The sequence below is a fragment of the Micropterus salmoides genome, unplaced genomic scaffold, assembly GCF_014851395.1.
Source record: "Micropterus salmoides isolate LMB-PRFRI ecotype aquatic unplaced genomic scaffold, ASM1485139v1 Ms_hic_scaffold_11, whole genome shotgun sequence".
NCBI classification, from domain to species: domain Eukaryota; kingdom Metazoa; phylum Chordata; class Actinopteri; order Centrarchiformes; family Centrarchidae; genus Micropterus; species Micropterus salmoides.
In genome coordinates this window covers 33951837-33979262 of record NW_024040152.1, presented here as the reverse complement: position 1 = coordinate 33979262, position 27426 = coordinate 33951837, and the positions used below count along the sequence as shown (strand labels likewise).

At 42.1% G+C, this 27426-nt stretch overlaps 1 protein-coding gene across 2 annotated transcripts in view; it reads left to right on the top strand.

The window, feature by feature from the left end:
• LOC119898157 (collagen alpha-6(VI) chain-like) overlaps positions 1-11020 on the top strand; it is an 82979-nt gene extending 71959 nt beyond the window's left edge. The window contains exons 37-43 of one of the 2 annotated variants that reach the window (XM_038712341.1): positions 1360-1450; positions 1876-2526; positions 3598-3688; positions 3983-4137; positions 4986-5153; positions 7089-7136; positions 8191-11020. In XM_038712341.1, the coding sequence (XP_038568269.1) occupies positions 1360-1450; positions 1876-2526; positions 3598-3688; positions 3983-4137; positions 4986-5153; positions 7089-7136; positions 8191-8366 (1380 nt within the window). In that variant the 3' untranslated portion in view covers positions 8367-11020. The remainder of the gene's footprint in view (positions 1-1359; positions 1451-1875; positions 2527-3597; positions 3689-3982; positions 4138-4985; positions 5154-7088; positions 7137-8190) is intronic. The other variant, XM_038712342.1, reaches the window with a different exon arrangement.
• Positions 11021-27426: the final 16406 nt, after the last annotated feature.

Here is a 27426-nt window from a genome sequence, read left to right as displayed (position 1 = left end):
ATTTAGAAATAATAAATGAGATAGAAATGAGAAGACAGGTCGCTCGAACTGCCCAACTGTTTCAGAAATAACTCTACATTCACGTCTGTCAGCAGCGTAGCCTCCAACTCCAGGTTACCGTAACATTAAACACTGTTGAGCCTGGAGAGGGCAGTGAAAAACGGGAGGGTTAGCAAGTCTGGTCTCCGAGGAGGAAAAGTGATGAGGGACATTTTTATTGTTATTTAAGTCACGTAATTGACGTGACAAAAGACCAACTCACCAGGAACACTGAGTGTGAGAGCTAACAGGAGCCAGCAGAGCCGGTGTTCTGTCGATTTATGCTGCCTTGTCGGGAAAAAATGCTACCTTATACGTTCCCTTTTCCAATCCCATAAAGTTATAACTCTCACAGTATTATGACATCTTCTGTTTTTGATTAGATAATGATTTTATTTTTTTTATATTGCTGACAATCAGCCGCTGTCTCGACAGCATGCCCGCAAAACAGCAAGGTTGCACAGATTTAGGGGTGTGGAAAGTTGCACATCTCAATAGGTAGCATAAATCGACAGCTGACGTTTTGTTCTGTGGTGCTGCTGTGTTTTGAACAGAGGACTCTGACTCTTTCTTTTTTAATAGTCAAATATCTGCTGTCATGGTGGACTGTGACGTCACAGAGATGAAAGGGAAGCGGCTGGACTATAAACGAGCTGTTTTCAGGCAGAGTAGAGTTTTCTGTGGGAGATGGGAACTCCCTTTGGACTTTTTCACTTTGCAAACCTGTTACATGCACAAAAAAAGTATATAACTCAATAAAGGAGAGGGGAAAAGCAGAATACCACCTCTATAATAGGTCAAACTAATAAACTCACTTCCCACTTGACCTCAGCTCTCTGAACATCTGGATCGGGGTGTTTCAGGTGTGATCAGAGTGATCCAGCTCTGTGTGATGACTGTAGAACTAAACACAGCTCTTCAGACCTCATCGCGACTCTGACAAACAGACACAGATCAGCGTTAATGCTTCAACACTACAAACAACGCCAGAAGAGCCGGACAGCCCCGACACCAACGCTCAGCATCTCAGCTCCCTCTCCTGCCAAGACGGAGGTTTTCTAGTTTGGCTCTAGAACACATGACTTCATTCCAACTCCCTCCTAAACGCCATCTCCCTTTTGGTTAAGAGCTCATCCACTGCTGCCAAGACATTTGTCTATTTGTCTTCAGCAGCAAGAACCTGCAGACGTGACTGAAAACCGATACTAATCATGATTTCAGTAGAAAAACGGAGTCTGATGTATGTATTTGCTTTTAATCACGTGGCTCCGTGTCATCTAACCAGCACTGTGATTAACGAGAGCTGCTGTTTCTCCTCAGACTGACGACTCGGGGAACGCCATCTTCACAGTGCTGGGGAGGGACATGGCCGCCGACCTGAGGAAGGTCAGGAACTGTGCGATCTGTTACGGTAAGCGTTGAGGCTTGTGCTTGGATTCAAATTTATTTAAATCATTCTGTCCAAAAAAAGGTTTTTTTAAGTTGTTGAAACGCAGTCGAAGGAATTATTTGGAACTTAAAAGCGATTATATCATCTTTCAAAACATTGATAACTTGAGTCTTTGTTTGTACTCTGTGGAGTTTGGAGGGTGCTGTCTTTGTTAACTCTTTCCGTAACCAAAAACAGAAGCTAAAGCAGTGGTTCTCAAAGTGGTTCACCTTGAGAACCACTGAGCTAAAGTGGAAAGACTGGATTAAACAGTTAGCAACAAATGTTAGCATGCTTGGCTAATTAATTTACTATCTACAGTGGTAAGAGTTAGCATAGAACAAGCTAACTACATTAGTTTGTGGTTAAAATAACCATAGATAGAGAACTGTCTCTTGTTTCTTCAGACCCCTGCCAACGTTCAGAGCAGTGCGCCTTCATCCAGGATGTCCCGAGGCCTCAGGAGGTCGACGTGGACCTGGTCATGGTGGTGGACGACTCCAGGGAGATTAAGGCTGATGAGTACGCCGGCGTCCAGCAGCTGCTGGGCTCTGTGGTGGAGCAGCTGGTCGTGAGCCCGCAGCCACGCAGGGCCGGCAACCAGGCCCGGGTGGCTGTAGTCCAGCAGAGCGGCAGCCGCACTCTGAAGCCGGAGTTTGGCCTGCTGGACTACCAGAACGCCAACGTGATGAAGAAGCAGATCAAGAACATGCAGCAGCAGAGCGGCTCCCCTGCGCTGGGACAGACGCTGGAGTTCTGCCTGCAGGAGGTGCTGCTGAAGGCCACCACGCCCCGGAGGAGGAGGGCGATGCTGACTGTGGTGGGCACCAAGACGGCTTACGAGGACCGGGCCAAGCTGCGCTACATCTCCCAGAAGGCCAAGTGTGAGGGGGTGGCGCTGTTTGTGGTGACTATCAGTGATCGCTACAACCAGACGCAGGTGGAGGAGCTGGCCAGTCTGCCTGAACAGCAGCACCTGATCCACGTCGGCAGACTGAAGGCCGACGAGCAGGGCTACGCCCAGCGCTTCTTCAGAGTCTTCCTCTCCGCCCTCAACAGTAAGACCAGACTCAAACACACAGCTGAGACCTTTAGAGCGAATTACATCAGTTTGTCTTCAGCTTATCTCCATTTCACATGTCAGAAAGGTCATAAAAAAGTTTTAAAACAAAACATAGAATCAGCCTATAAATGATGACGGCTTATTATTCCATCTGTAATAATGATAATAAGAATCCGATAATATAACTTAGAATAATTTTCTGCCTCATGAGAACTTTTACTTTTGATACTTTAAGTGTGCTTGACACAAAACATTTGAACTTAATATTTTGAATACAGGACTTTTACTTGTCCCGCAGTAGTTGAAGTTACAGGTTAACTTCGGTACTGCATGCTGCAGTCGGCAACAGTGAATCAGGGCTGCAACGTTATCCGTGTTGGTAATTGCGCCCCGTTGAAGTGCGTCCACTAAAGAACTTGTTTTTGCCGCTGACAGGCTCAGATTATTATTACAGCTGTCTGACAACATTATTGAAAGGATCTCTAAAGGGACAGACCTTTTTTAAAGAGGAAGATCCTTTTTGTTTAGTCAGAAACAGTCACTGTATCGCTCTCATAAAAGCCACCAGACTCCTTTGACAAAAATAATAATTTTACCTCTCTGGTCTACCGCTGCCTCTGTCCGTTAATTTGTGTTATTGTGTGTTATTGTGTGACTTTGGTGTTTTTAACCCTTTAAAACATCAAATTTACATAATAACACAAACAAACAAAAACTGCAAAGTCAGACAATAACACAAACTAACCGACCGACCGAGGCAGCGGTAGACCAGCAACTCCCCTCTCCTGCGAGGGTAAAATTACTTTTTTATTAAGGGGTTTTTATGAGAGTGAAATATCGACCGTTTCTGTTTCAACAAAAAGGATCTCCCTCTTTTAAAAAAAAAAAAGGTTTCTTTCTGTAGGGATCCTTTCTGTAATGTTGTCAGACACTTATAGTGGACGTACTTTGACTGGACCAAAAACATGGGGAAACTGGTTGAAAATACAGAAGTTGCCCTTTAAGGATCGGAATAATTTGTCCATCACTGCATGAATGAATGAATGTGAATCTGTGCTTATTTCAGAGGGAATGAACGCGTATCCTCCTCCTTCTTTAACACGGACCTGTGAGCAGCTGACAGGACAAGATGGAGGACAACAAACGTTTGTGAACGGGTAACTCACACCGCCTGCAGAATTACCTACTACCATGATAATAGTTATAAACATAGCTCGTGCTGAAGAGCCGAAATGATTAGTTGATTTAATAAATACCCTGCTGCACCTCCATAGCCAAGTATTTTAGTAAACTAAATGTCGAACACCTTTAGCTCTGAGACACTACGATAGGAATTGAGCAGTATTTTGTTTCTGGAAACAGTTGCAGCCTCAGAGTTCTGTATAAGGAGGAAACAAATGAAATGAGTGAAGGAAACTTATGAATCTTTGTTTTGGCGGCCGTGTGTCCAGTCAGGGGCCGGCTGTGCTTTGGGAGGTTGCAGAGGAGGAAGAGGAGAGGTTTGAGGAGCAGACAGGAGGACAGACTCAGACCGGCCAGCTGGACATCATCGACACGCTGTCCAGAGGAGACGGCCAAACATTCGCCTCAGGAGTGAAACTCAACGGTAGCCCACACACACACACACACACACACACAGCTGGCTTCACTGCTCATAGGTCGACTCTAAAATAATACATATTCCAGCCAGATTCTAGCAAACACGTGGACAGTTTCATTTAGTTTAGTTTGTGACCTGAAGACACCCCAACGCTGCACATTTAATAAAACTGATGCAGAATGTTTTTTCACGTGTTGTAAAGAAAAATAACTAAAGGCCTCTAATCCAGTGACTCGATGCAAGTGCAGTCGTGTTCGTACATGTACTAGTATGTTGCTTATATGACAAACAAATAGAAAGAACTAATAGAAATGGCCTTTGCACTGCTTCAGCACCACAGAGTGCCCCCTAAAGGCTGGATTGTTCATTTCTGCCCACGATATCAATGCGCTGTATACACTGGAGACACCAGCAGGGCAAAAAGGTTTGATGCCTCAAACCTGCAGGCTTTAGTTTTTCTCGCCCACAGAGAGCGAGTTACATCCTGTTAGCTGAATGCACGCTTTGTATTTAACTGCACGGACTGTTGACCACTTCTCTGTTATGTGTTATATGTCACCTGTTTTATTTGTTATTAACACCGCCTCTTCGTTACACACCACACTCTGTGATTGAACTAAAACCTGGATGTGTTTGTGTGGAATGATTCGTGCATCCGCATGTGTTCTCCTGCAGCAGCAGCAGCAGCTCTTCACAGTTCCACCTTACAGCGTCTCAAATTAACGGTTAATTCAGTTTAAGGTGTTACGATCGGACTGACACACGCGCTGCCAGTGGGCGGGGTGTGAAGTGAAGCTGCTGCTCTGGAGGACTGTTCTTAGTGTTTGTAGTAAATGTGTGTGTTCTGCTTTCAGCCCAGTGTCAGCTGGAGTCTGATACTGGTATCCCGTGTCACGACTATGTCCAAGCGTGGTTCTTTGACACAGCCATCGGTGCATGCTCGCCCTTCTGGTACGGCGGTTGCGGCGGTAACGCCAACCGCTTTAAAACGGAAAATGAATGTTTCCGGACGTGTGGCCATAGTAAGTCCCGACTCTGTCTCTGTGGACTGTGAATGTTTGATATTAACAGCGTCTCTTCTTTTTAATGTTGTCTTATAAGTTTAATATACTGTCTGTTTGTAGTGCTCTTCTCTTCTTCTTCTTCTTATGTTAATTTGAGCATTTTAAGTCCAGTGAAAAACCTTAAATGGTACCAAAGTAAGCAGCAAAGTTAAAAACGTTTACGTCAACAAAACAGACATTTTCAGATCTAAAATTTACAATTAAATGAAGGAGTTTTGTTCATTATTTCCCTGTAGTATGTATACACATATATATATGTGTGTGTGTGTGTGTGTGTATATAAACTCAGCAAAAAAAGGACACTTTCAGGACACTGTTTTTCAAAGATAATTCTGTAAACATCCAAATAACTGCAGAACTTTATCGTAAAGGTGGTAAACAATAATTTTCATGCTTATTCAATGAACCAAAAACAGTCACTCAATGTAAGACACTAACGGCGTGCAGACAGTAGCCAATTAAGGTCACAGTTATAAAAACTTTTCTACTGATTCTGAAGAACACCAAAAGAACGACTCCCAGGGTCCCTGCTCATCTGCATGAACGCAAGGAGGCGTGAGGACTGCAAATGTGGCCAGGGCAATAAATTACAATATCCGTACTGTGAGACGCCTGAGACGGCGCTACAGGGCGACAGGAAGGACAGCTGATCGTCCTCGCTGTGTAACAACAGCTGCACAGGATCAGTCCATCAGAACGTCACCTCTGCAAGACAGGGACAGGAATAACAACTGCCCGAGTTACACCGGGAGCGCACAGTCCCTCCATCAGCGCTCAGGCTGTCCGCAACAGGCTAACGCTGCGGCAGAAATGTCCGGGAACTTCCATGTGCCTTGATGGAAGAGTGGGATAACATCTCACTGCAAGAACTGGCAAATCTGGTGCAGCTGAGGAGGAGATGCACTGCAGTACTTTCTGCAGCTGGAGGCCACACCAGATACTGACTGGTACTTTTGATTTTGACCTCCCTCTGTTCAGGGACACATCTTTCAATTTCTGTTGTCTGTGAAACTTAATGTATCTTATGTCTTAGTTGTAGAATCTTTTTATGTTCATACAAATATTTACACATGAAAATGAAAGCAGTTGAAAGTGAGTTTATAATATAGTCCACAGAAAGCTTCTGAGGGTGTATTAACAGGCTGTTCCAAGGAGCTTACTGTAGACATGTTTCATTTCCTTCCACTGCTCCAGAATAACTAAAGAAGGTAAAGACAAAGTCAGCAAAACTGAGGAATACTGTAAACTCCAGAGATAAACAATTTTCAGGGATGAAATAATGAGTTAACTACTTCAAGCAGTGGAAGGAAATGAAGCCTTGAAACACATTTCTGCAGTAAACACCTTGGAGCAGCCTGTTAATACAGAAGCGTTACCTGTACTATATTATATATATTATATTAATGAAGGCAGACGGAGCAGCTGGTCATCGGTTGATCCTGCAATGAAATAATGAACAAAACTCCTTCATTTAATTTTTCATTTTAAATCTGAAAATGTCTGTTTTGGTAACTTTGGTAAAAGTTTTTTGTGACAGGATCTAAACCAATGTTTACAAAAGAACTAGAAACCTGGAGTGGTCTGGACTGGAGTTAAAACCAGTGGTGTATAACTTAAGAATCAAAACACACCTCTACACAGATATGTTCCATTTTTACTATTCTTGTAATCACAACTCTGAGTACAGTAACAAAACTAAAAGTCTAAATCCCCTCAGAGGCTGCAGATCTCGTTCCACTCCACATTACAGAAGTGCCGGATATTTAACTTATGTAGGTGTGAACTGATAACAGTTTTTATGAAACCTCAGGAAGCAGCAGCTCCGCCTGCTCTAAATGTTCTGATGTTGATCAAACACCTGTAGCTTCTGGCTGACTCTGTCGTCTCTCTCAGATCCAAACATCCTGCCGAGGCCGGAGCTCGCCAGCTTTGTTTCCAAAGGTAAAAAACAAAACACTCTGATCATTTCACCTGTTGTGTTCGTGTTGAGTACTGTGTTTGATGAAGAACCTGCAAATGAAGGAGGGATGTTGTTTCTTAACGGGGGGGGGTTTAGCCTATTTTAGCTCATTTACAGTCCTGATGAGCATTTCAATCTTTTTAATAATCAACATGCATTAAACCTTTAACCATGAAGAGCTCTGCTCTCTACTGGAGGTCAGGAAACGTGCAGCAGTTAGTCTTCCCCCATGTTCATGTGGTGTTGGAATAATCTAACCTATAAAATAACCTAGATTAGTTATTTATTAGCATTAACTCTGATAACAAGTGGTTTTAGCCAGTGTACTGGTGCAGCAACAAATCTGGGAGACTGTTTCAGCAACTTCAAGTTATTCTGCAGCAGTGGAAGGAAATGAAGCTTTATTTGTACACTATTGCAACTAAAAAGGTAATTATTGGTTGATCCTACAGCAGCGTCTGCGGACCATTCATCACTGAAGTCTTTTTCTAGCGCTGTTTAAAACTCTTCTGACAAAGCATAACTCAGCTTTGTGTCGATTGAGGAATGAGCTCACTTGGCTTTCCTTACAGTCAAGTACCAGTGGGTGTTTTTGGCCCTCTGGCCTCGGGGGGGCAGCAACGAGCCCATTACAGTTTGGCGCAATACAGTAAGACAAGGTGGAAAACTAGAAAAACTTTTAAAAAGAGTTCAGGGATGAAGACTGACTGGTTCATTTGGTAAACTTTCCCACCTCTAATGCCGGTTTCACAAAGCTATTTTAGATCGGTCTATAGTGTTAGTAACTGTACTGAACAATGAAACAGATGTTTACGGATGTTTCTGGAAGCTGGTTTTCAAAGAGACGGACAGAAACCAATGGCTGCTTTGAGGGTTGGAAAGGAAAATGTACAAAATCAGTAGCTGATTGGATAAAAGAGGCGAAATGCCTTAAATTCAGAGGACTTCATCACCGGCATGAATCTGAAATGCTTCATATCAGGAGGCTGTGGGGTGAAGTTTCTTGTAAACCATAACCTCTCTCTCTCTTCACAGACACCTGTTTCCTCAGCCAGGACCAGGGCAGCTGCCAGAACTACACCATGATGTGGTTCTTCGACACCAAACAGAATGAATGTTCTCGGTTCTGGTACGGCGGCTGCGGCGGCAACGGCAACCGCTTCAAGACGGAAGAGGAGTGCGAGAACCTCTGTCTGACCGAGAGACGATGAGGAAGGATGTCGCCCGGATTGGTTGGAAGAAAACAGCTCTGTACAGCAAACTTCTATCAGCAACACCTCAGAAAACACGCATCTTCGTCGCTTTATTCACAGCTGAGGTTGTTCTGGAACAGTTCAACTGCTAACTAGTTTCTGGCTTAAACGCCTTCAGGGAAAGTTCCAACTGTTCCGAAACGCAGCAGCTGCTGATTAAAGAGCTTTTGGGTCACGAGGAAGAGTCTGTTGTTTTGTTTCTGCTGGACGTTGATTTAAAGCAACATTTTGTAGCATTAGTTTTTTGTATGTGATTTGGCGCCCTGACTGTTTCAGAGTGTAATTTGCCGCTCTGTAGATAAAGCCAGTTACGTGTCAATACATCATCTACCAGTCCTCTTGGCAGGTGAGCCAAAAAGTTAATTTCCACCCCTGGATATATATTTTTGCTGCTTCTTATAGCTTGCTGATGAGTCATGTTGACGCCGTAAAGTATTCCTCTGTTATCGTGATAAGTGACTCCAATGTTTCATAGCGCAGCGAGCCCTGAGCGGTAATAACAGAGACGCCATTCACAAACAGAGTACCATCAAAATGATTGTAAAGCTTTGAGTTTAGAATAAAAATGACTACACAATGTTGCTTTAAACATGACGGACGCTAATCAGAGACGAAGCTGTTTAACATCACATCAGCTGCAGTAAAGATAGATTTGACTCGCATCCGACTGCTGAAAGACAAAAACAGGACTGAACCTGAAGCTTTCAGGTCAATTTCAAATGCAACTGCAAAACTTTGACAATTTTCTTTTTCTGTGTGTGCTCATTTCAGTTAGTTTTTTGAAGATATGAAACTTATCTCGTGATCATCAGCTCCAGTATTCACAAATAACTGTTTGCAATTCAGCCACTTTCTAGGTGAGTCCTGCTTCCAGACATGCCCACATCTTACTTTCAGAGTTTTGGTCTCAGCTGTGGAAGAGGGCAGCACTGGTAACTTTAGTAACTTTACAGCTGGAGTCAGAGAACCAGAAGCCTAAAATTACATCTTGGGATGTCCTGGTGACAAATCTAACGGACCCAAAGACTGAAAACGTGTACAGCGTGTTAGCGTTTCATTTTTGTGAAGTGTAGGACTTTAGGCTCGACAAGGGACAGTAGCTGTTTGGAACACTCAATCATTCTGGCGTCGGGTTAGCGAGGTCGATCTGACGTTCACACCCACGTTCATAACAACTCCAAACTCATTTGTCTGCAGCAGCGATTGGGCAACCCGTCGTACGAACTAGTTACTGCCGAGCGAAACCGTCCCTGACTTCACCCCGCCTCTGCTTTTATTGCCTGGTACTCTCGATGCTTCCTGCCTCTTTCTACTGTGTACAAATAAAAGCAAATCACAAATATTATCACAAGCAGGAACTTTTAACTCCCTTCAGGTCTAATACTCTAAAAAACACTAGAGTCCCTGGCTGAGGGTTACGCTCTAACCCTGGACGTTTAATAAAGCCTGAACCATCAAAAAATTGCCAGAAAATTTGTTTTTTTTATACCAAATTTAAACAGATTTGAATAGCCTTTTGTATGTACGAGTTTTGTTTTGTATCATATTTGATCCATTCAGACTTTATTGCAATGTTTTGCCAACATCATTTTTTTCTAAAACAACAAAAAACATGCAGGACACAACATGTTTTAAGCCTTTTATCATCATCATCCCCTAACTGCTCCATGTCATTTGAATTGCCACACATAATCAATTATGCCTTTAATTACTTTACTTAAATAATTAAAAGACTATAGCTCAATGAAATGCATAATGAAGGATATCCAATAAAACTATGAGTTACAGATGTATAAATAAATTACCTTATATACCTGCTGTGTCTAATTTGATACGACACAATTTTACTATAAAATAAGTTGAGAAATATTAAGTAACTTAACATCACTTCAATCCAGTAAAAAAAAAAAAAACAATTTAAATGTTTTTCTCACCTTTACAATTGGCAAAAGTTTCCTTGCAAAACCACCTGTAGGTCCCTGATTGACAACCTCCATTTTGGCGGTCTCAAACTGAAGGACCTATGGTGGGCGACTGTCGGCCCCCTGGTGGTATTATCTGTGCGTTGAAGGTGTCTGATTGTATGCGTCAGGTTTTTTTTGTGGAAATATATCACACTTATGATGTAGAGGTCTCTAAAACTCACGTATCATATGAGATACGCTTGGAGTTACAGGGTTAAAAACCGTCCTCACAACAATAAAGTCTTATTTCCCCTGACGGACCAAACCTTGAAAACGAGACCCAGAATTTTTCCTTTAATAATCGTGTGAAGGATCAAACTGAACTCGAGCTGCTGCTGTGAAACAAAGGCTGTGAGAGGACAGATCTTTGTTCAGAGTAGTGTCTGGTCGGGTTAATGTGTAGTTTCTTGTTTCTTGTTAGCGTCTGATTTATCTCACTAATGTAAACACATAGCTGGAGTGGCTGCAGAACGGCTCGGGTCCCAGTTTGAGCCTTAAAAGGTCTGAAATGTGTCTTTGAGTTTCAGTCTGTGTCACCGTCTGTCTGTCTGGATGTAGAGATCACTGTCTGTGGTTCTTCAAACCGACCAATGGTGCTTCATGTAAAAAAAAATAATAATAATAAATAATAAAGAATTTAAGAAAACCTTTGGAGTTCCTGTTGAACAGTTTGTTAGTTCGAAGGGGATTTATGATGAGTCGGGATTAAACCTGCAGCTGTTGTGTTTATGCTACCGAAGCCTCATATTTACAGATGTTTATCTCAACATTCACAGACAAATTGTTATTAGGGCTCTTTCCTTTGGTTGATTTTACAGTTTGGAATGTGCTGCAGATGTTTTTTTAGGGACTTACCGCAGAATATTCAAATTCAATAGCCATTTTTTAGAAGAATGGGTAGTTTCAGACAGACAAAAGCAGATTCTGAAGATTTTCTAACTGTCGCTAACAGACATTATCAGGTGAAGCTAACATTTGCTCCATGAGTCGGGTGAAATGCCGTCACTAGTTGACCTTTTTTAAAGCTTCATTCTAAAATAAGGATCTTGACAAGCTTGACAGAGGTTATACTCGCGCTTCGGACGTACTGTGATCTGATGCTGCGTTTCAGACTCCTCGGAACCTGGAAATTATTTCAGACCTCGAAGCGTTCCAGGTGCATGACGCCAAAAGTGAACGAAACACATGAGGTTACGGTAAACAATATCTGAAAGTCCTCTTCTGCACAAAGGTTTTTCAGTTAAAAAATGCCCAAAAATGTGAAAACATTTACTGACTTTTGGGCATTTTTTAACTGAAAAACCTTTGTGCAGAAGAGGACTTTCAGATATTGTTTACCGTAACCTCGTACCTTGGTTTTTATCACTATAAAGTGCCTTTGAGACTAAATAATTCCCAAGCCCACAGATATATTTAGAATACACCAGAAACTATATGTTTAACAGCTCATTAACGTTCGCTCCTCCACTGATAAACACAGCATTAGCTTTGTGGCTACTTTAGCTGCTGTAGCATTACGTGATTTTAGAGAATATTATATAATAAAGTGATGAGTGCCTGTAAGCTCTGGTAAACTCCAGTCAGCTGATTGTTTTGTTCTCTGGTTTTTGTGGTAAGGCACAAACTATGCAACACCCATGACATGAGTGAAGGTCTGACTCTATCTTTCTTTTTTAATTCTCATATCTTATATGCCGATGCCAATTAAACGCAATTAGCTCAACGTCGTCCGATATATCGGTCGAGCTCTAATGTTTTTTTTAAAAAGGTAATGAAATCTGTTATATAGACTATATGTTTAGATCGCAGACTGTTGTTTTAATTACATAGAAAAAAGTTCATCATGATCATCAAAAGGCCTGCTGGTACCAATATTATAAAACAAACTCCATATTGCTCACTCCTACTACAGTAAAGTAAAGCATATATGTGAGTAATAAGTGTTAATAAATAGGTTTAAAATTATAAGAATGTGGGGAAACTAAGCACAAGTCCTCCATGTAATGTACCATGTCCACCCTGTCATAGAGCGATTGATGACAGGGTGGACACTTTTTCACTAAAGTTAGCAATAAGTGAGCACATGGTGGCCCCTCAGTTAGCAAAGTCATTCATTTTGAAGGTGACCGTGTACTGTTTAGCAAATAGATGTTGAGTTTCTAAAAAGTTTTTCTAATAATTAATATTTCACTATGACAGGGTGGACATGTTAAGCTTGACAACATCCAGCTACAAACACAATGTGATGAAAATTAAGAAATAGAAGTGTAGAAATGTTATATACTTCCAGCAGTTGTTTAAACCTCCAATGAACAAAGACAAATTGCTGGTGATGATGTCACTAAATACATCAGCCTGTTTCTTAAAGAGACCCCACAATGACGGGGTGGACAGCAATTTCAGGGACACGTGCAAAATGTTTAATGTTATAATAAAAATTTTACAAATTATCAAAATTAATTGTTTTATGAACAAACTTGCTAAGGACCATTATTACGAATAAAATCTATTTTAATTACACTTACTGAAGTTAGCAGAGCAGGTCGGGAAATTTCCAAGTCGCCTGGAACGCAACATAAGATCCAGAGCCTGACAGACCTGGATCGAGTTCAGCGGCGACAAAATGTAGCAAAGCGTCTTGTTCAACAGAAACAGTGGAATTGAATTCTGAGTTTAAAGTCAGAAGAATTCTTATTTGTCTTAAGCTGATGATACACGGAGCAACTTTTAGAGCAATGTTGCAGTCAGTGGTAATGAGTAATGATTACTACCGTAATCCCCTTCCCCCCATCAGTCCGCCTCCCTCCCCGCACCACCGCTATCCCTTCAAAACATAGTCGGACTTGCCACCAGCAAGATTGCTCAAAAAGTTGCCCCGTGTATCATCAGCTTTATTCAGAATTCTTCTCAGAGTTGACTTTAAAGTCAAAATTCTTCTTTTAATCTCAGAGCTCTGACTTTTTTCTGTGTTTGAAACGGAAGGCAGCTGCCTCGCTGCCTCGATGGCGTAACAGACAGCTGCCTCAGAAGGCATCACTTTCAGGTGATGGCAGCTCTGTTTACATTAGTTTCGAACAGCCTTCTAGGGCAGCACTTACGGCAACGTGTGTCGACAGCACGCCGTCTTGCGTCTCTTCTGGCTGTCAGAAGCTGTCAGCTAACTAGCTATTGAAAAGCCAAACGGCTAACGGACACCTCAGAAATCAGACTGAACAAACTTGGTTGGTTACAGTCACGGGCTCATATGACAGAGTTCAGTGTTTAGTTCTCGCTAGATTTTCAAAAATCAAAGCAAGAAAACAACTTTTAAAAACGTATATTTGTGTACAAATTTGGCTTGTTTGTCCGCCATCTTGACCAGTTTTCGAAAGCTACGGCGGCCGCAGTCGCGCTGGTTAATGAGTAATAGTCAGCGTCAAGTCACCATCGACTGGCCCTTACTGGGGCATCTTGAAGGCATCTCAGGAGACAGGAAGAGATCGTTCGAGCAGTTTCAAACAGCGCTCGATGCCTCGCTGTTCTGTTAGACACCTTCTGAGACAGCAGTTTAGCCCGTTTCCAACACAGCGTATAACTCAGAATTGAATTCTGAGTTTAAAGTCAGAATCCCGTGTGTGTGTACTGTTGGCGCGTCGTCTCTTGCCGCCGCTCGTCCTCACTTCCAGACTTTGACGATGCCGTCTCTGGACCAGGTGACGATGAATCCCTGTGTGGTCTGAAAGCTGGCGATGTCAGTGATGATGTCATGGTGTCCCACGGGGAGGGATTCAGGCCCGCGGCGAGGCGAGTCCTCCACCACGCCGCTCTTCTGTTTACTGTGGATCTCCTGCAGAAGACACGTGAGATGGTTTTTAACCTCACTCACAGGAGGCATGATGGGAAATAAGTTTACAGAAGAATTCGATCTGGACATCAAAACACCTTCAAACTGACTTCAGAACTTCAGAAATGTTGGTCAGTTGGTCCAGTTAGAAACTACATTTCCCATCAGCCTCTCTTCCTGTCTGCACTCTAATTGGACAAATTAGATTTTTCTGAGTGAAGCTCAAAAAGATATGAAACTAGAATAAATGCATTTCCTGAGCTGAAATGTAGTAGTTGCATTAAAAACTGTAGTAGAAACAGTGGTATTAGTAAAAACTGCAGTAGAAACAGTGGTATTAGTAAAAACTGCAGTAGTAGTATGATTTGCAGTAGTGGTAGTAATATTAGTAGTATAAACTTGTATTTCTACACGTAGCAGCAGTGGTAGTACTAACAATAGGAGTGAAGATGGTAGTAGTAGTAGTGCACCTGTCACCTGTGTGTGTTCACCCACCTGTACGACTGCAGTTCCTTCGATGATCTTCCGGCTGTAGAGAACAAACGGGACAGTGCAGCGAGTCGTTGGCTCCTCCCGCCACGATGTACGACCTTCTCAGGATATGCCAGATCCCAGAACCTGGAAACCACAACTAAAACGTTCGAGTGTAATGATAAAGTACCAGCTGTCTGCGTTTCTTTATTGTTTTTGTTTTGACCGCCGTGTCCAATAATTCACATCTCAGCTTTCAGCCTTCGTGATTCAGTCTCATCTGTTTTTATTTGTGTCTGTGAGGAGAAATTTTGCTGAACTCCTCTGAGCAGTAACTCAGCTTAGCAACTGTTAAAAGGAAGCAGCTGGAGTGTTTGTTGACAGGGATGCAAAGTAATTAGTAGTGAAAAAGCTGGCAAAGATGAGACGGGGTAGTAAAAATGAATGTGGTGTTTTTCTCTTTACGGCTAACGAATCCTTTTCTCACACCACTTCTTCACTAAGGGTCCGTTCACTTGTTTGTGGGTCATGTACAAAACCCACATTTGGAGGAACCAGGATGACGGTGACACCGGCTCCTTCTAGACTGAGGAGCTCTGCAGATTTTGGAGCAGCTTTTCAAAATCTACAATTAAAGATGTCTAAAATAAAAGATCTGGTGTTTTGTTTTGGTTTAACCTTCAGTTCGTAACACGGACTGTGTTTTGTGTCACACTGATGTTGTACGGAGGCGGTGTGGTGTTGTTGTGTTTGTCTGGTTCAGACCTGGTCCTCATGTCAGACCCAGCAGTCAGCAGCAGAGGGTTCCCGTCAGCAGGACTGCAATAGATCCCGTGAACACTGTGAGGAGACGGCTGCCAAACAAACACACACTTTCAGTGGCCACAGAACACCTGACTCCTTTAAAGTTGATACGAACTTGTTATCAAACAGTTGCTGCACACAGTCGGACAGAGAGAGATTTTCAGATACAAACACTCGGTCACACTCGACTCAAACGTCCTGGTAGGTTAAACTGATCTTATTTAATAGTTCACTGTGCTAAAGGTCCTTCAGTCTAAACTAAATCTAAAGAACATTTCACATATTAATTATATAAACCGATCAGACCTGCGATGATTGGTAGAGCGGATGCATCAGCAGTCGTCTGATTCGGGCTGGGTGGGAGTGGTTTGAGATGGGGAGCTGGAACCGCATTTCCCAGCAGGCCATGGTGCCGCTGCTCGTACCTGTGGAGGAAACAGACAGCTGGGAGGTGAACTACAGGAGCCGGAATGGACAATACTGCAACACATCCTGTCAGTGGCCTCTGATGTACGATAAATTCACCAGTTTGGGATGCAACTGTCAAACCTCCATGACTCTCCAGGTATTCTGTGAACCATTTACAAGCTCAACAGTCTCAGTTTAACAGAAGTTCATCTAAAAATACCCTGATTTTCTCTCACGAGGACGCACGAGATGGATGAAACACAACCTCTTACCTCGTCTGGAACGGCTGAACTTTGGGGGATTTGGGCGGTTTGTTAACGTACAGACACACAGTTTAAAATGTTTTCACAGCTCTTTAGTCTGCGGCTGGACTGACAACGTGTGAGAAGAACCGTGGGAAAACTCTGGTCCGAGGTCCTCCAAGTCCCTCAGCGCTTTAACCCAATCTGAACTTAATTATTCTGGATTTATTCATAAACGTGCGTGAAGTCAAGACACACATGGTAAAGTGAATCTGTTGAACAGTTCCTTGATCATCGACGATGAAGTCCACAACACAACACACAGCTGAGAGTTAGTTCGTCTGTAATATTTTATATATTATTTTAGCATTACCGTGACATTAACTTCCCTCTCAGAGCACTGCAGGTAGCTCAGGAGTAACAACTGGGTCTTCATTCAGTGTTTCACACAGAATGACAGTGTAACTGTGGCGGTGGCGGCCAGGGAGGTGTTCGTGCGGTGTATTTCTATTTCTAGTTGGTTATTTCTTATTTCACCAATTAAATTCTACTTCATTCTCCACCTTATTATAGTGTTTACACACTTCTTGAATCTGTTGCTTTTCCCTTTAGCTCTCTTTTACCCCCTGCACCTCTGGCCTCTTACCACAAATACGGACGCGCCGAATGTTCGGCCACCGAATTTAATAGGCTGAAAATAGCAAAAAAACAAACAAAAAGCACTTATGGTGTTCTGCCTAATAACTCAAAAGACCAAAGAAATTTTACCTAACAATTGCGTTGATATGTCGGCAGTGTGGAAGCATTTTAAAGCCGTTTGCAGAAGCTGTTCTGCTGAACTGATTAATTGGATCATATTCACAGAAAGTATAAAAAATATTACATGTGTCCATTAAAGGTAAATGGACAGATGTAATTTACTTTACTGGACCCTCTCGGGCCCCGGACCCCCCCACCATAGTCTCTCCACATCCTGTGGGAAACACTGAGGAAAAAGCTCAATTTGACTGTTTAATTTATGCAGTGGGGAAATAAAGCAAAATAAATGTAGTACTTGTTCGGTGTTCGGCAAATGTTTTCATTTCGGTGCCTCCCTAACCACAAACACAGCTGCTTGCCCCTCCTCTTCCTGTCTCTCTGCGTCTCCTCTGCTCACCTTCTCCGTCAGCTGTATGTTTTATAAAGTCGGTGAAAAGACACAGAAGACATCTTTTGGATTCTTAAGTTTTCTCAGCAGCAGGTGCGCCGCATGTAGAGGAGGCTTGTTAATGAAGTAGCCAATCGAAACGATCGAAGCAACCTGTACTATTGAGTAAACAGCTTTGGTTTGGTTTCAGGTTTACTTGGAAACCCAGTTGGTTCTCTCCTCTTCTGATAAACAACAGCAACATCAGTTTCCTATGTTCATTTTTAGTGTTACATTATTACCTTTGGCTAGCTATAGCTGCTAAGTCTAAACAGACTTTCATACTCCAGAGATCACTCTACACGTTCAGCTGCATGTGCTTCTTATTGCATAATAAGAAGCACATGTTTCTGTGTCCTCTGCCAAAGAAATGAAACCAAGTAGACGAGTCAAACAGTCACTAACAGCTTGTAACTGGATCAGTGTTGCAGGAAAAGAGCCAAACATCTTACTGCTGTCAGGAAATTAAATCCTTTTAACAATATAAAAAACTACAGTTACTGCTGATTCACAATAATTTACCTACTGTCATCTTAGTCGAAGCCAAATCAACTCTAAAACCAGGACTCAAGACAGAATTTGTGTTTATTACTTTTTAAAAGTCCCCACATTTTCTTTGTGATATGTTACCATATTCTGTTTTTTTTTGTGTACAATGTTTAATAGCAATTATGTGAAATTCAAAAGGAAATTGGCAGAAATGGAAACAAAAAGGAAAAGTCTGCAGCTTTAGAGGAGATACTTTAGATAAAATGTACATAAGAAAACATATTGCAAACAAAATAAATGCCTGTTGTATTCATTTTCATCCTTGAAGCAGGTGAAAAGTCTGCTTACGTCTTTTTTCATAGTGAGTTTGGAGATTTACAAGAAAGCAGTAGTTACAACTGGTGAGCAGTAAAACCTAATTCATGATCTTTTCCAGAGCTTTATCTTTTTTAGGGCCTGAGCACGAAACGTGTGAGGTCCCTATTGAAACTGAAGGAATTATATTTCTCTTTCTTTCTTTTTTCTGCAAAGTAACCTCAATTTTAGGGTCCTAAACATGCTCGAAAATTCACCAAACTTTGCACATAATTCAGACGCGGCGGAAAATTTTGGATTTTATGGGTTTCGCCCATAAATACGTAACTTCAGTGTACATGCTCACACATGCACAAGATTTAGATTACATCATAAGAGTCCTGCCCTAAACACATCCATATGCCAATATTCACTCAAAGTCATAGCGCCACCTGCTGGCAACAGGAAATGACATGTTTTAAGCTGTAATGTACTACTCTGAGCAGGTTGGACAAATCAACTCCAAAACTGTCCCTTAACACAATGATGAGGCCATGTTGTAAAACTTGTGAATTTTTGTGGTGTGGCGGCGAAGTTAAATTCTTCACCATGACACAGGAAGTTGTTATAACTTCAGTGTACATGATCACATCTGCACAAAACTTTACGTGCTTGGTGACAGTCCCGCCCCGGACACATCTACACGCCAATTCTCCAGACAGTACTTAGCAAAATGGCTTTGAACATGTGCCCAAAAAACACATTTAGGGTAACAAAAACCCTTTTGGAAAACAGAGTTGGTGTGAATGTACCTCTGGCAATACAGCACCAGACACACTGATTACTGTAAACACCAATAAATCTCAGCCACACCTGGACCAGACGCAGTATTATCGTGGCGGGCTGGGCGGAGGGCAGCTCCAGAGATCCAAATATGCTCTTCCACTCCTCATTCATGGTGGAATCCTGCTTTGTGTGCTTCCTCGCTGCAGGATCAAAACACAACAGGTACATAAAAACAGCATGTTAGACCCTTTCTCATGCCACAGAGGTCTAACAAGTGTATAAATGTTTGGCATCACCACATGCTCAACAGATGTCCTGGTTACAACTGCAAAGAAAAATTTTCTTTCTAGGTTGTAATGGCACCTCGAGTTTTTAATAAAGTTTGAGATTTAGTCTCGTTTCCAATTAAAAAACACATTGAGTGAAGTAGGGTTGGGCGATGTCTACAAAATTTCCATCAGACAATGTCTACATTGAGACAGAGAGAGGCGGGTTAAGCCGGTGTGTTTACCTGAGGTGTAGGCGTCCTGTGTGGAAGGTGCGAAGCATATTGAAAATTTATAATAATGTTCGTGGTGATTAAAATTATTTTTTTCTTTGCCGTGGGGGGTCGGGGGGTTTTACAATCACGATGCCTGCTCAACCAACGACCATCTGTCAGCCATCGCCCAACCCTAGACTGAAGATTTCATAATTTAAGAACTTTTTATAAACATGAACTGACATCTGCGCAAATGTAAGAAACATAAAAAAAACTGGGAAATTAAGTCACCATAACTTCATATTTTAAGACTCAAAAACACACTTCCAGGACTCCACACCCCCATCAGATGAGTATTTTTTTGCAGTGCTGTGGGCATCTGAGGACAGTCGGGTATTTGAAGAACACAAAGAGAAAGTGATTAATGATGGAGATTAAAGAGGGGAGTTCGTTCGAGGCTGTTTTTCTCTTCAGTGGTTTGGCTGCAGATGGCAGTAATTTACTCTGCTGAGTTACAGTAAAACATGAGGAGCGCAGATCTAGCTCTGGTCATGGAGATGCACGGGACTGTAATTCAAAAGGCTCTGCACCGTCATTATCACAGGTTTCCACATAACCAGCAGGAGATGGAAACAATCAATCCTGCTCTGCAGAAGCTTTAACAATGAAAACTTGTTTTGACTTTAAATACCTCACTACCAGTGTTTGTATTTCTGTTTACTGCAGGATGAGCGGTCTTTGGTGCTTCGGTCCTCAGGTGATCAGAACAGACGAGTAAACGCTCTATGGAGGGTAACCATGGCAACGGCTTCTGCGCACTACACAGCTGTAGCCTGTTTAACTTCAGTTAAAATTACAGGCTGCATAACTTTACCTGCCAGGCCTTCATCTAGTTTTGAGGGGACGCTCTGCCGTGTGAATTCCCTCCTGCTGATGTCCTGTTTAGTTAAACAGTAACAGATTCTGGAAACTCACAAACAGCGAGGATCAGTCTCTCTTCCAGTGATTTGTGCTGCGCGTTGTACAAAAAGTTCAAGACAATTCAGCTTCAGCAGGCGGGCATGTGCGTGAGGCGAGCACTTCCCCTCCCTTTAACGGGGACATTTGCTGCTGAACAGACTGTTCCTGCTGCTCCCTGATAAAAGAAAAATGTTTCTGCTGATACCTGTTCAGAGAAAAACAAACAAGAAATCTGGACTCTGATGGTAACTTGTTTTAACAATCTAGATAAAAGGTAACGCCCTGGCAGTGGCAAACAGCTTTGGTTTAATATTTGATTACATGTTGAGATTTACAAGAAATATTTTATTGAGAATACTACTCACCAGAAATACGTGACATCCACTTTTGACTCTTCAATAATCCTTACTTTGGATTTTTTATTCACCTCAACTTCTATGACCATAAAGAACAACTGCTAGCTTAAACGCACATTTCTGCCGATAGGGGTCTCGCACATCAAAACAATTACAAAAGACTAAAATCCATCATATGACATCACTGACAGGCCACAAATTAAATTTGATTATTAAAATAACTGATTTCTCTGGGTTTGAAAATTGTTGGAAACATTACATATTACATTACAACATATTTGGAATAATTTAAGTGACAACTCAAGAAAATATTATGTATTAGAAAATACATTTTAATTTAAAAAAGTTACCAACATAATATTTTATTTAGTATTTAAACAATGGCGTCTGAAAGTGAGCGGATCGATGTTTAACAGAAATTACTTTTAATGAAATTACTAAAACGCAAAAATAAGAGAAGTCACCAGAGGAGATGTTCTGTGCAACCCTTGAACCGGTTGAGAAAAAGAACAAGATGGAAATGTGTAGAAGAAAAGACTAAGGGGTTTGGTACGGCGTATAGGGTACGGCGTATAGGGTACGGCGTTGGGGTACGGCGTATAGGGTACGGCGTTGGGGTACGGCGTATAGGGTACGGCGTTGGGGTACGGCGTATAGGGTACGGCGTTTAGGGTACGGCGTATAGGGTACGGCGTATAGGGTACGAAGTAGGGCTACGGCATACAGCGTAGGGGTACGAAGGAGCATTAAACTCAAATTCCTGCATTCTAGAGACATTTTCTGAACCAATTTATGGTGTAAATGTTTTTATTTATATGAAGGGAAACAAAATGCATGTGGCCGGTGACAAATCAGAATGTAAAAATATCATTGAATATAATACAGTAATCAGTTGCTTGTTGAACAAGGCAGATCTGTTTCTTCTATATTTACATTGCATTTCATACTTTTCTGTTGTGCAAGTAGTTCTCATAGAATTTGTATTTGTTATTTAGCCTAACATTTCATGTTGCAAGCTAATTTTCAGAAATCTTTTAGCAAATGCTTTCAAAAAGTGGTGGTTACACCGTCGCAACCCTCATTTCAAGTTGAAAAACTGTTTCCTCATCGATGGACAGTGTCCAGACCTGGGAAACACATGATAACGTTGTGCATGCATTAACTGAGAGCAGCGCTGTTTGCAGGCAGAGTTTAAATAAATACGTTTAGCAAATTACAGGGTGAAGAGTCTCCCCATGAAGAGAGACGCTGTGCACATTTACGCACGAGCGACAGCAGCACAAGCTGACAGGTTCATCAGGAACTAATGTTTAATAACATGCTGAGTTTTCTACACATCCAAAAAGTCTCACACAGTCCAGGGTCACACAGAGACACTGTTTGAAGTAAAGCAGCCGTCCTCATGATCAATTCTGAACTCTATCAGAGCATCTAAACATTTCAGACGCTAAAAGTTGAATTCTGTTTTCCCTGCAGTTTGCTCTGTCTGACCTGTCAAGTTTTAAACTATTTTTTGTTTTGCTGCATATATGAATTTGTGTCGAAGCATTTTATGAATCGATTTTTTTGGATGAATCGTTTCAGCCCTAATAACATCTAAATAGAACAAGATGAACATGTTGCTCTCAGGAGAAGGCGGCTGGCAGCACATATTAGCACAATGTGGCTTTAGCTAAATCTACATCTGTCTGCTGCAGAGGATGCATCCACAACCTGGAGGAGGAGCTATGAGTGTATTAGCATAATATTACAACATTATATTTAAAGTATAATGTTAATATAATAGTAAACTGTTAGTTTGATATTAATATAATATTTATATGATGTTACTATGTTCATTATAATTTCATATAACAGTACAGTATATAGCTTCCCACTATTATAATAATAATGTTTCATTTTGGGGTGTTTTTTATTCATTAAGTTTGTGCAGGGAAAACGCTCTACATGGTAGTAGTTAGTCTCTAACTTTAACTTTAAGAAGCCTACTAATGCGTCAATAATCATAACTATGTAGAACGATGACTTTTTTTTTAATGTCCCGCTCCATTCAGGCTGTGACTGATGTGTTCGCGAAAAGTGACACTAAAGAGGCACATCGGCTTTATGAACAGTTGAAAGTGTTTCAATAAAGGCACTGATTTAGCTAAATAGACAGCCTTCGTTAAAGCTAAACCTACACGCTGCTCTTATTTTCCCTGTTGTCTTCTGTCTTACTGCTTCACCTGCTGACAGCGCATCTTGTTTTTGAGTAACGGGGCCATTAAATCAGTTTTCCAGTTCGCACAGATCTACTTTTAGGAGCGGATGAGTGAAAGGCTCGCACGTTTACCCACAAACTCTTGGGCAAACAGGATTTTCACATTGACAAAAATATCTACAAAATTTGAGACCTTGTTAAATGGCAATTAAGACTTTTTAATACTTTTCAATGGCCTTCATTTTCGCAAACTTTATTTATTACCTTTTAAGACTTTTAAAGACCCTGCGGACACCCTGTTAGACTATCAGACTCACCACCTCTCAAGATACAAAACAGCACATGATGGGCCAAAATGCATCACTATGAGTTAACTAATCCTGATTGGTCCTCCACAAGCTCTGAAAACAGTTGTCTAATGAAAGACTATTTATTTGCATTATGGGAAATGCAGGATTTGTTGGTTTTGGACCCACAGGAGGGACTCAAAGTCAGGATACCTTCTGTTTTGCACATGTTCCCCCCCCCCGAACATTTAGGAGGTGCAACAGTAAATGACTGTACAGCGATTAAAACTGTTTTAGTTCATTAAATAAAAACTACAAACTTAAATATATGAAACCTTTTGAAAACCTCTGATGAAAAAGACGACACTGTGAAGACACGAGGGTTTCATTGTGATTAAAGCACAAACGCTGCATCATGTCTTCGGCCTCAGCCCTGGGTTTGACCAAGTCAACCTGGCGGCCGGTGATGCAGAGCGTTGCCGGTCTGGGCCGCCTCTCCCAGGTGACTCTGCTTGGCCATGTTGGCTTTGGCCTTGTTGAATTTCAGCATGAAGTCTTTGAGCGCCAGCAGCTTGTCCTCCTCCGCCATCCCCTGCACAAACAGAGGACACAAAACAGAAGAGAATCAACACGGGCCAACAGCATGTGGGCTCCTGCTCTGCTGGAGAAAGTTCACTTTGTGGGTTTCACAATCACATAGAACAATCTGGGTTTTGATTTGACCACTGAAGAAGTCCAGTTCTGTAACCATCATGGTTTTTAAGGATGACTTATCATTTTTCAATTTCTTAATAAGATGGTTGCATTTCTCTGACTTCATGTGTTCTATGCAGCATCTTAAGTTAAGAAAAATTCTAACAATTTTAACACCAGTGTTTGGTTTCTTCTTCTCTTCTAACGCAAATTTGCCGTGATTTTTCTCTCGATTCCCCTGGAAAACCCCATGTTTCACGTCATACCGCTATGAACTGTGGGCAATTCCCTCAGGCAAAGTCTGCAGAATTGCAGACTTATGAAAAGGGTCTAAAAAGGGTTCAAAATGTCCCGAGAGGGCCCTCGCGCACTTGAGGATTTGACAATGGGACGGCCCCCGAGCCCTTACGGACTTCCCGGGAATGCTCCTTAAAGTCTGTGAGTCTGTGAGGGGGGACATTGGGATTGGGCCTAACTCCGTCCCACATACGGCGTCCTGCTGCCCCCTCACTAGAGCAACACGTGGATTCATCCGCCACTGAAAATAGTCCCTCAGTAGAAACTACAGAGAGAAGCTGTTTGAGAAAATTACTGCATTAAGCACAGAGATGGACAACATGTTGTTGGTTTGGGTCGTGCTGGGCAACGATTCAAAAATTTACGAATTTAACTATTTATTTGTATGATACAGCTGCAAAGAAGTATTTGAACACCTGTCTATCAGCTAGAATTCTGACTCTCAAAGACCTGTTAGTCTGCCTTCATAATGTCCACCTCCACTCCATTTATTATCCTACATTAGATGCACCTGTTTGAGGTCGTTAGCTGCATAAAGACACCTGTCCACCCCATACAATCAGTAAGAATCCAACTACTAACATGGCCAAGACCAAAGAGCTGTCCAAAGACACTAGAGACAAAATTGTACACCTCCACAAGGCTGGAAAGGGCTACGGGGAAATTGCCAAGCAGCTTGGTGAAAAAAGGTCCACTGTTGGAGCAATCATTAGAAAATGGAAGAAGCTAAACATGACTGTCAATCTCCCTCGGACCGGGGCTCCATGCAAGATCTCACCTCGTGGGGTCTCAGTGATCCTAAGAAAGGTGAGAAATCAGCCCAGAACTACACGGGAGGAGCTGGTCAATGACCTGAAAAGAGCTGGGACCACCGTTTCCAAGGTTACTGTCGGTAATACACTAAGACGTCATGGTTTGAAATCACGCATGGCACGGAAGGTTCCCCTGCTTAAACCAGCACATGTCAAGGCCCGTCTTCAGTTTGATCCAGAGGAGTCATGGGAGAAAGTCATGTGGTCAGATGAGACCAAAATAGAACTTTTTGGTCATAATTCCACTAACCGTGTTTGGAGGAAGAAGAATGATGAGTACCATCCCAAGAACACCATCCCTACTGTGAAGCATGGGGGTGGTAGCATCATGCTTTGGGGGTGTTTTTCTGCACATGGGACAGGGCGACTGCACTGTATTAAGGAGAGGATGACCGGGGCCATGCATTGCGAGATTTTGGGGAACAACCTCCTTCCCTCAGTTAGAGCATTGAAGTTGGGTCGAGGCTGGGTCTTCCAACATGACAATGACCCGAAGCACACAGCCAGGATAACCAAGGAGTGGCTCTGTAAGAAGCATAGCAAGGTTCTGGCGTGGCCTAGCCAGTCTCCAGACCTAAACCCAATAGAGAATCTTTGGAGGGAGCTCAAACTCCGTGTTTCTCAGCGACAGCCCAGAAACCTGACTGATCTAGAGAAGATCTGTGTGGAGGAGTGGGCCAAAATCCCTCCTGCAGTGCAAACCTGGTGAAAAACTACAGGAAACGTTTGACCTCTGTAATTGCAAACAAAGGCTATTGTACCAAATATTAACATTGATTTTCTCAGGTGGTCAAATACTTCTTTGCAGCTGTATCATACAAATAAATAGTTAAAGTCATACATTGTGATTTCTGGATTATTTTTTTTAGATTATGTCTCTCACAGTGGACATGCACCTACGATGAAAATTTCAGACCCCTCCATGATTTCTAAGTGGGAGAACTTGCAAAATAGCAGGGTGTTCAAATACTTATTTTCCTCACTTCACATGGCTGATTGATGGTGTGTACATGTTGGTGAACAAAACCTGGTGAACTAGAGAACAGATTTGGGTTTTTTTTTTTCATGTTTTTGGGGGCATTTTATACCTTTATTATAGAGTTGAATAAATAGAGCCCCACCCTACGAGGGTGCACTGTTATCTGTGTAAACTCTCAAGTAATCGGTCCAATATCGGTCAAGTTCTGATTCAAAACCATGAACAGTGTATAAAATCTGGGGTTTGGATGCTTTTACAAATTAGAACAGTTCAACTTCATAAGGACAATCTGACTGTGAGCCTCGTTTCCTGCATCCTGTTCTCCATCACGCTAGGTATTAACAAACACTGATGTGGTGTTTGAATACAGTATTATATGTTAATAACGCCAGGAAATCAGTAATTTAAAGTGCTGCTGGAAGCTTTCTGCTTTGGTTCGTCTGCTGGCGTGACAGGAGACTGAAGAACAAGACTAAATAGGGAAACACAGAAAGAAGAGAAAGCAGATCCAAGTTGTCGTAAAGTCAGAGAAACTGATCTCGCCACAGTATGTGTGTACTAGTTCCATGTTGAACAAGAACCGTGGATTGGATAAGACCCGTGCGTTTGGATTCTGCTCCTCGGTTCCTAACTGAGCTGATGTTTCTGCACAAAAGTGAAGAAGACAGGGTCCCGGTCAGTGGTCTGTCAGAGCAGTTTGTGTAGTTGCGTAATGTTTCTTTCCTTGGAATAGAAAGTCTCCCCAGGCTGGATCTGGCTGCCTGCGATCGGCTCTGCTTTCCAGATGGAGCGTGAACGAAAAAGCTGGTGACCTTCATCTAAAAAGCTCTGCCCGCAGAGTGAGCGACTTTCTGTTTTCTCTGGACTCAGTTTAAAGTTTCTAAGCCAGCGTGTGTCTATGAAACATGGCACCAGCAGTGTAATGCACACTGTAAAAACTACTTTGTTCATCCCAGGAGTTCCTGTGCAGGTAAAACGTCCTGCGGGGAAATTAAATTACACATAAAAATAATAAGAAATGTCCCCAAAAGGCTTCATAAAATCATTTTCATTCGGAGTTGTGTGGAAGTGCCTCCTGGGTTTATTAGTCTTGTTACATTTGTTCTATGGAAACGTTCTGGTCATTGTGGTTTAATTCTGAAGAATTCCTTTAATGTTCTTCGGAGGTTTCAATTGATCAAAGTGATGCTGGGAAAAATTGTACATGGGAGTCTGAGTCAGTGTCTGCATGTTTTTAAGTATTTTAAATCAGAGATAACGCTGCGGTCCGGATGATGAGAAGTGCTTGAATCCCAGGTTCCTCCTGTTGCCTCCCTCCTCTGAGCGCTCTCCTCCCTCAGAATATCTTTCTCAGCTGCCTTTGTTGTAAAACATCAGACAGCTGGATTTTCCCCTCCCTCGTGCTCAGATCAGATGACACTCTTTTATCCACATACAGAGGATACAAACGAACAAAAGGTCGTTTCTTACGGCCAAAAGGTGCTAA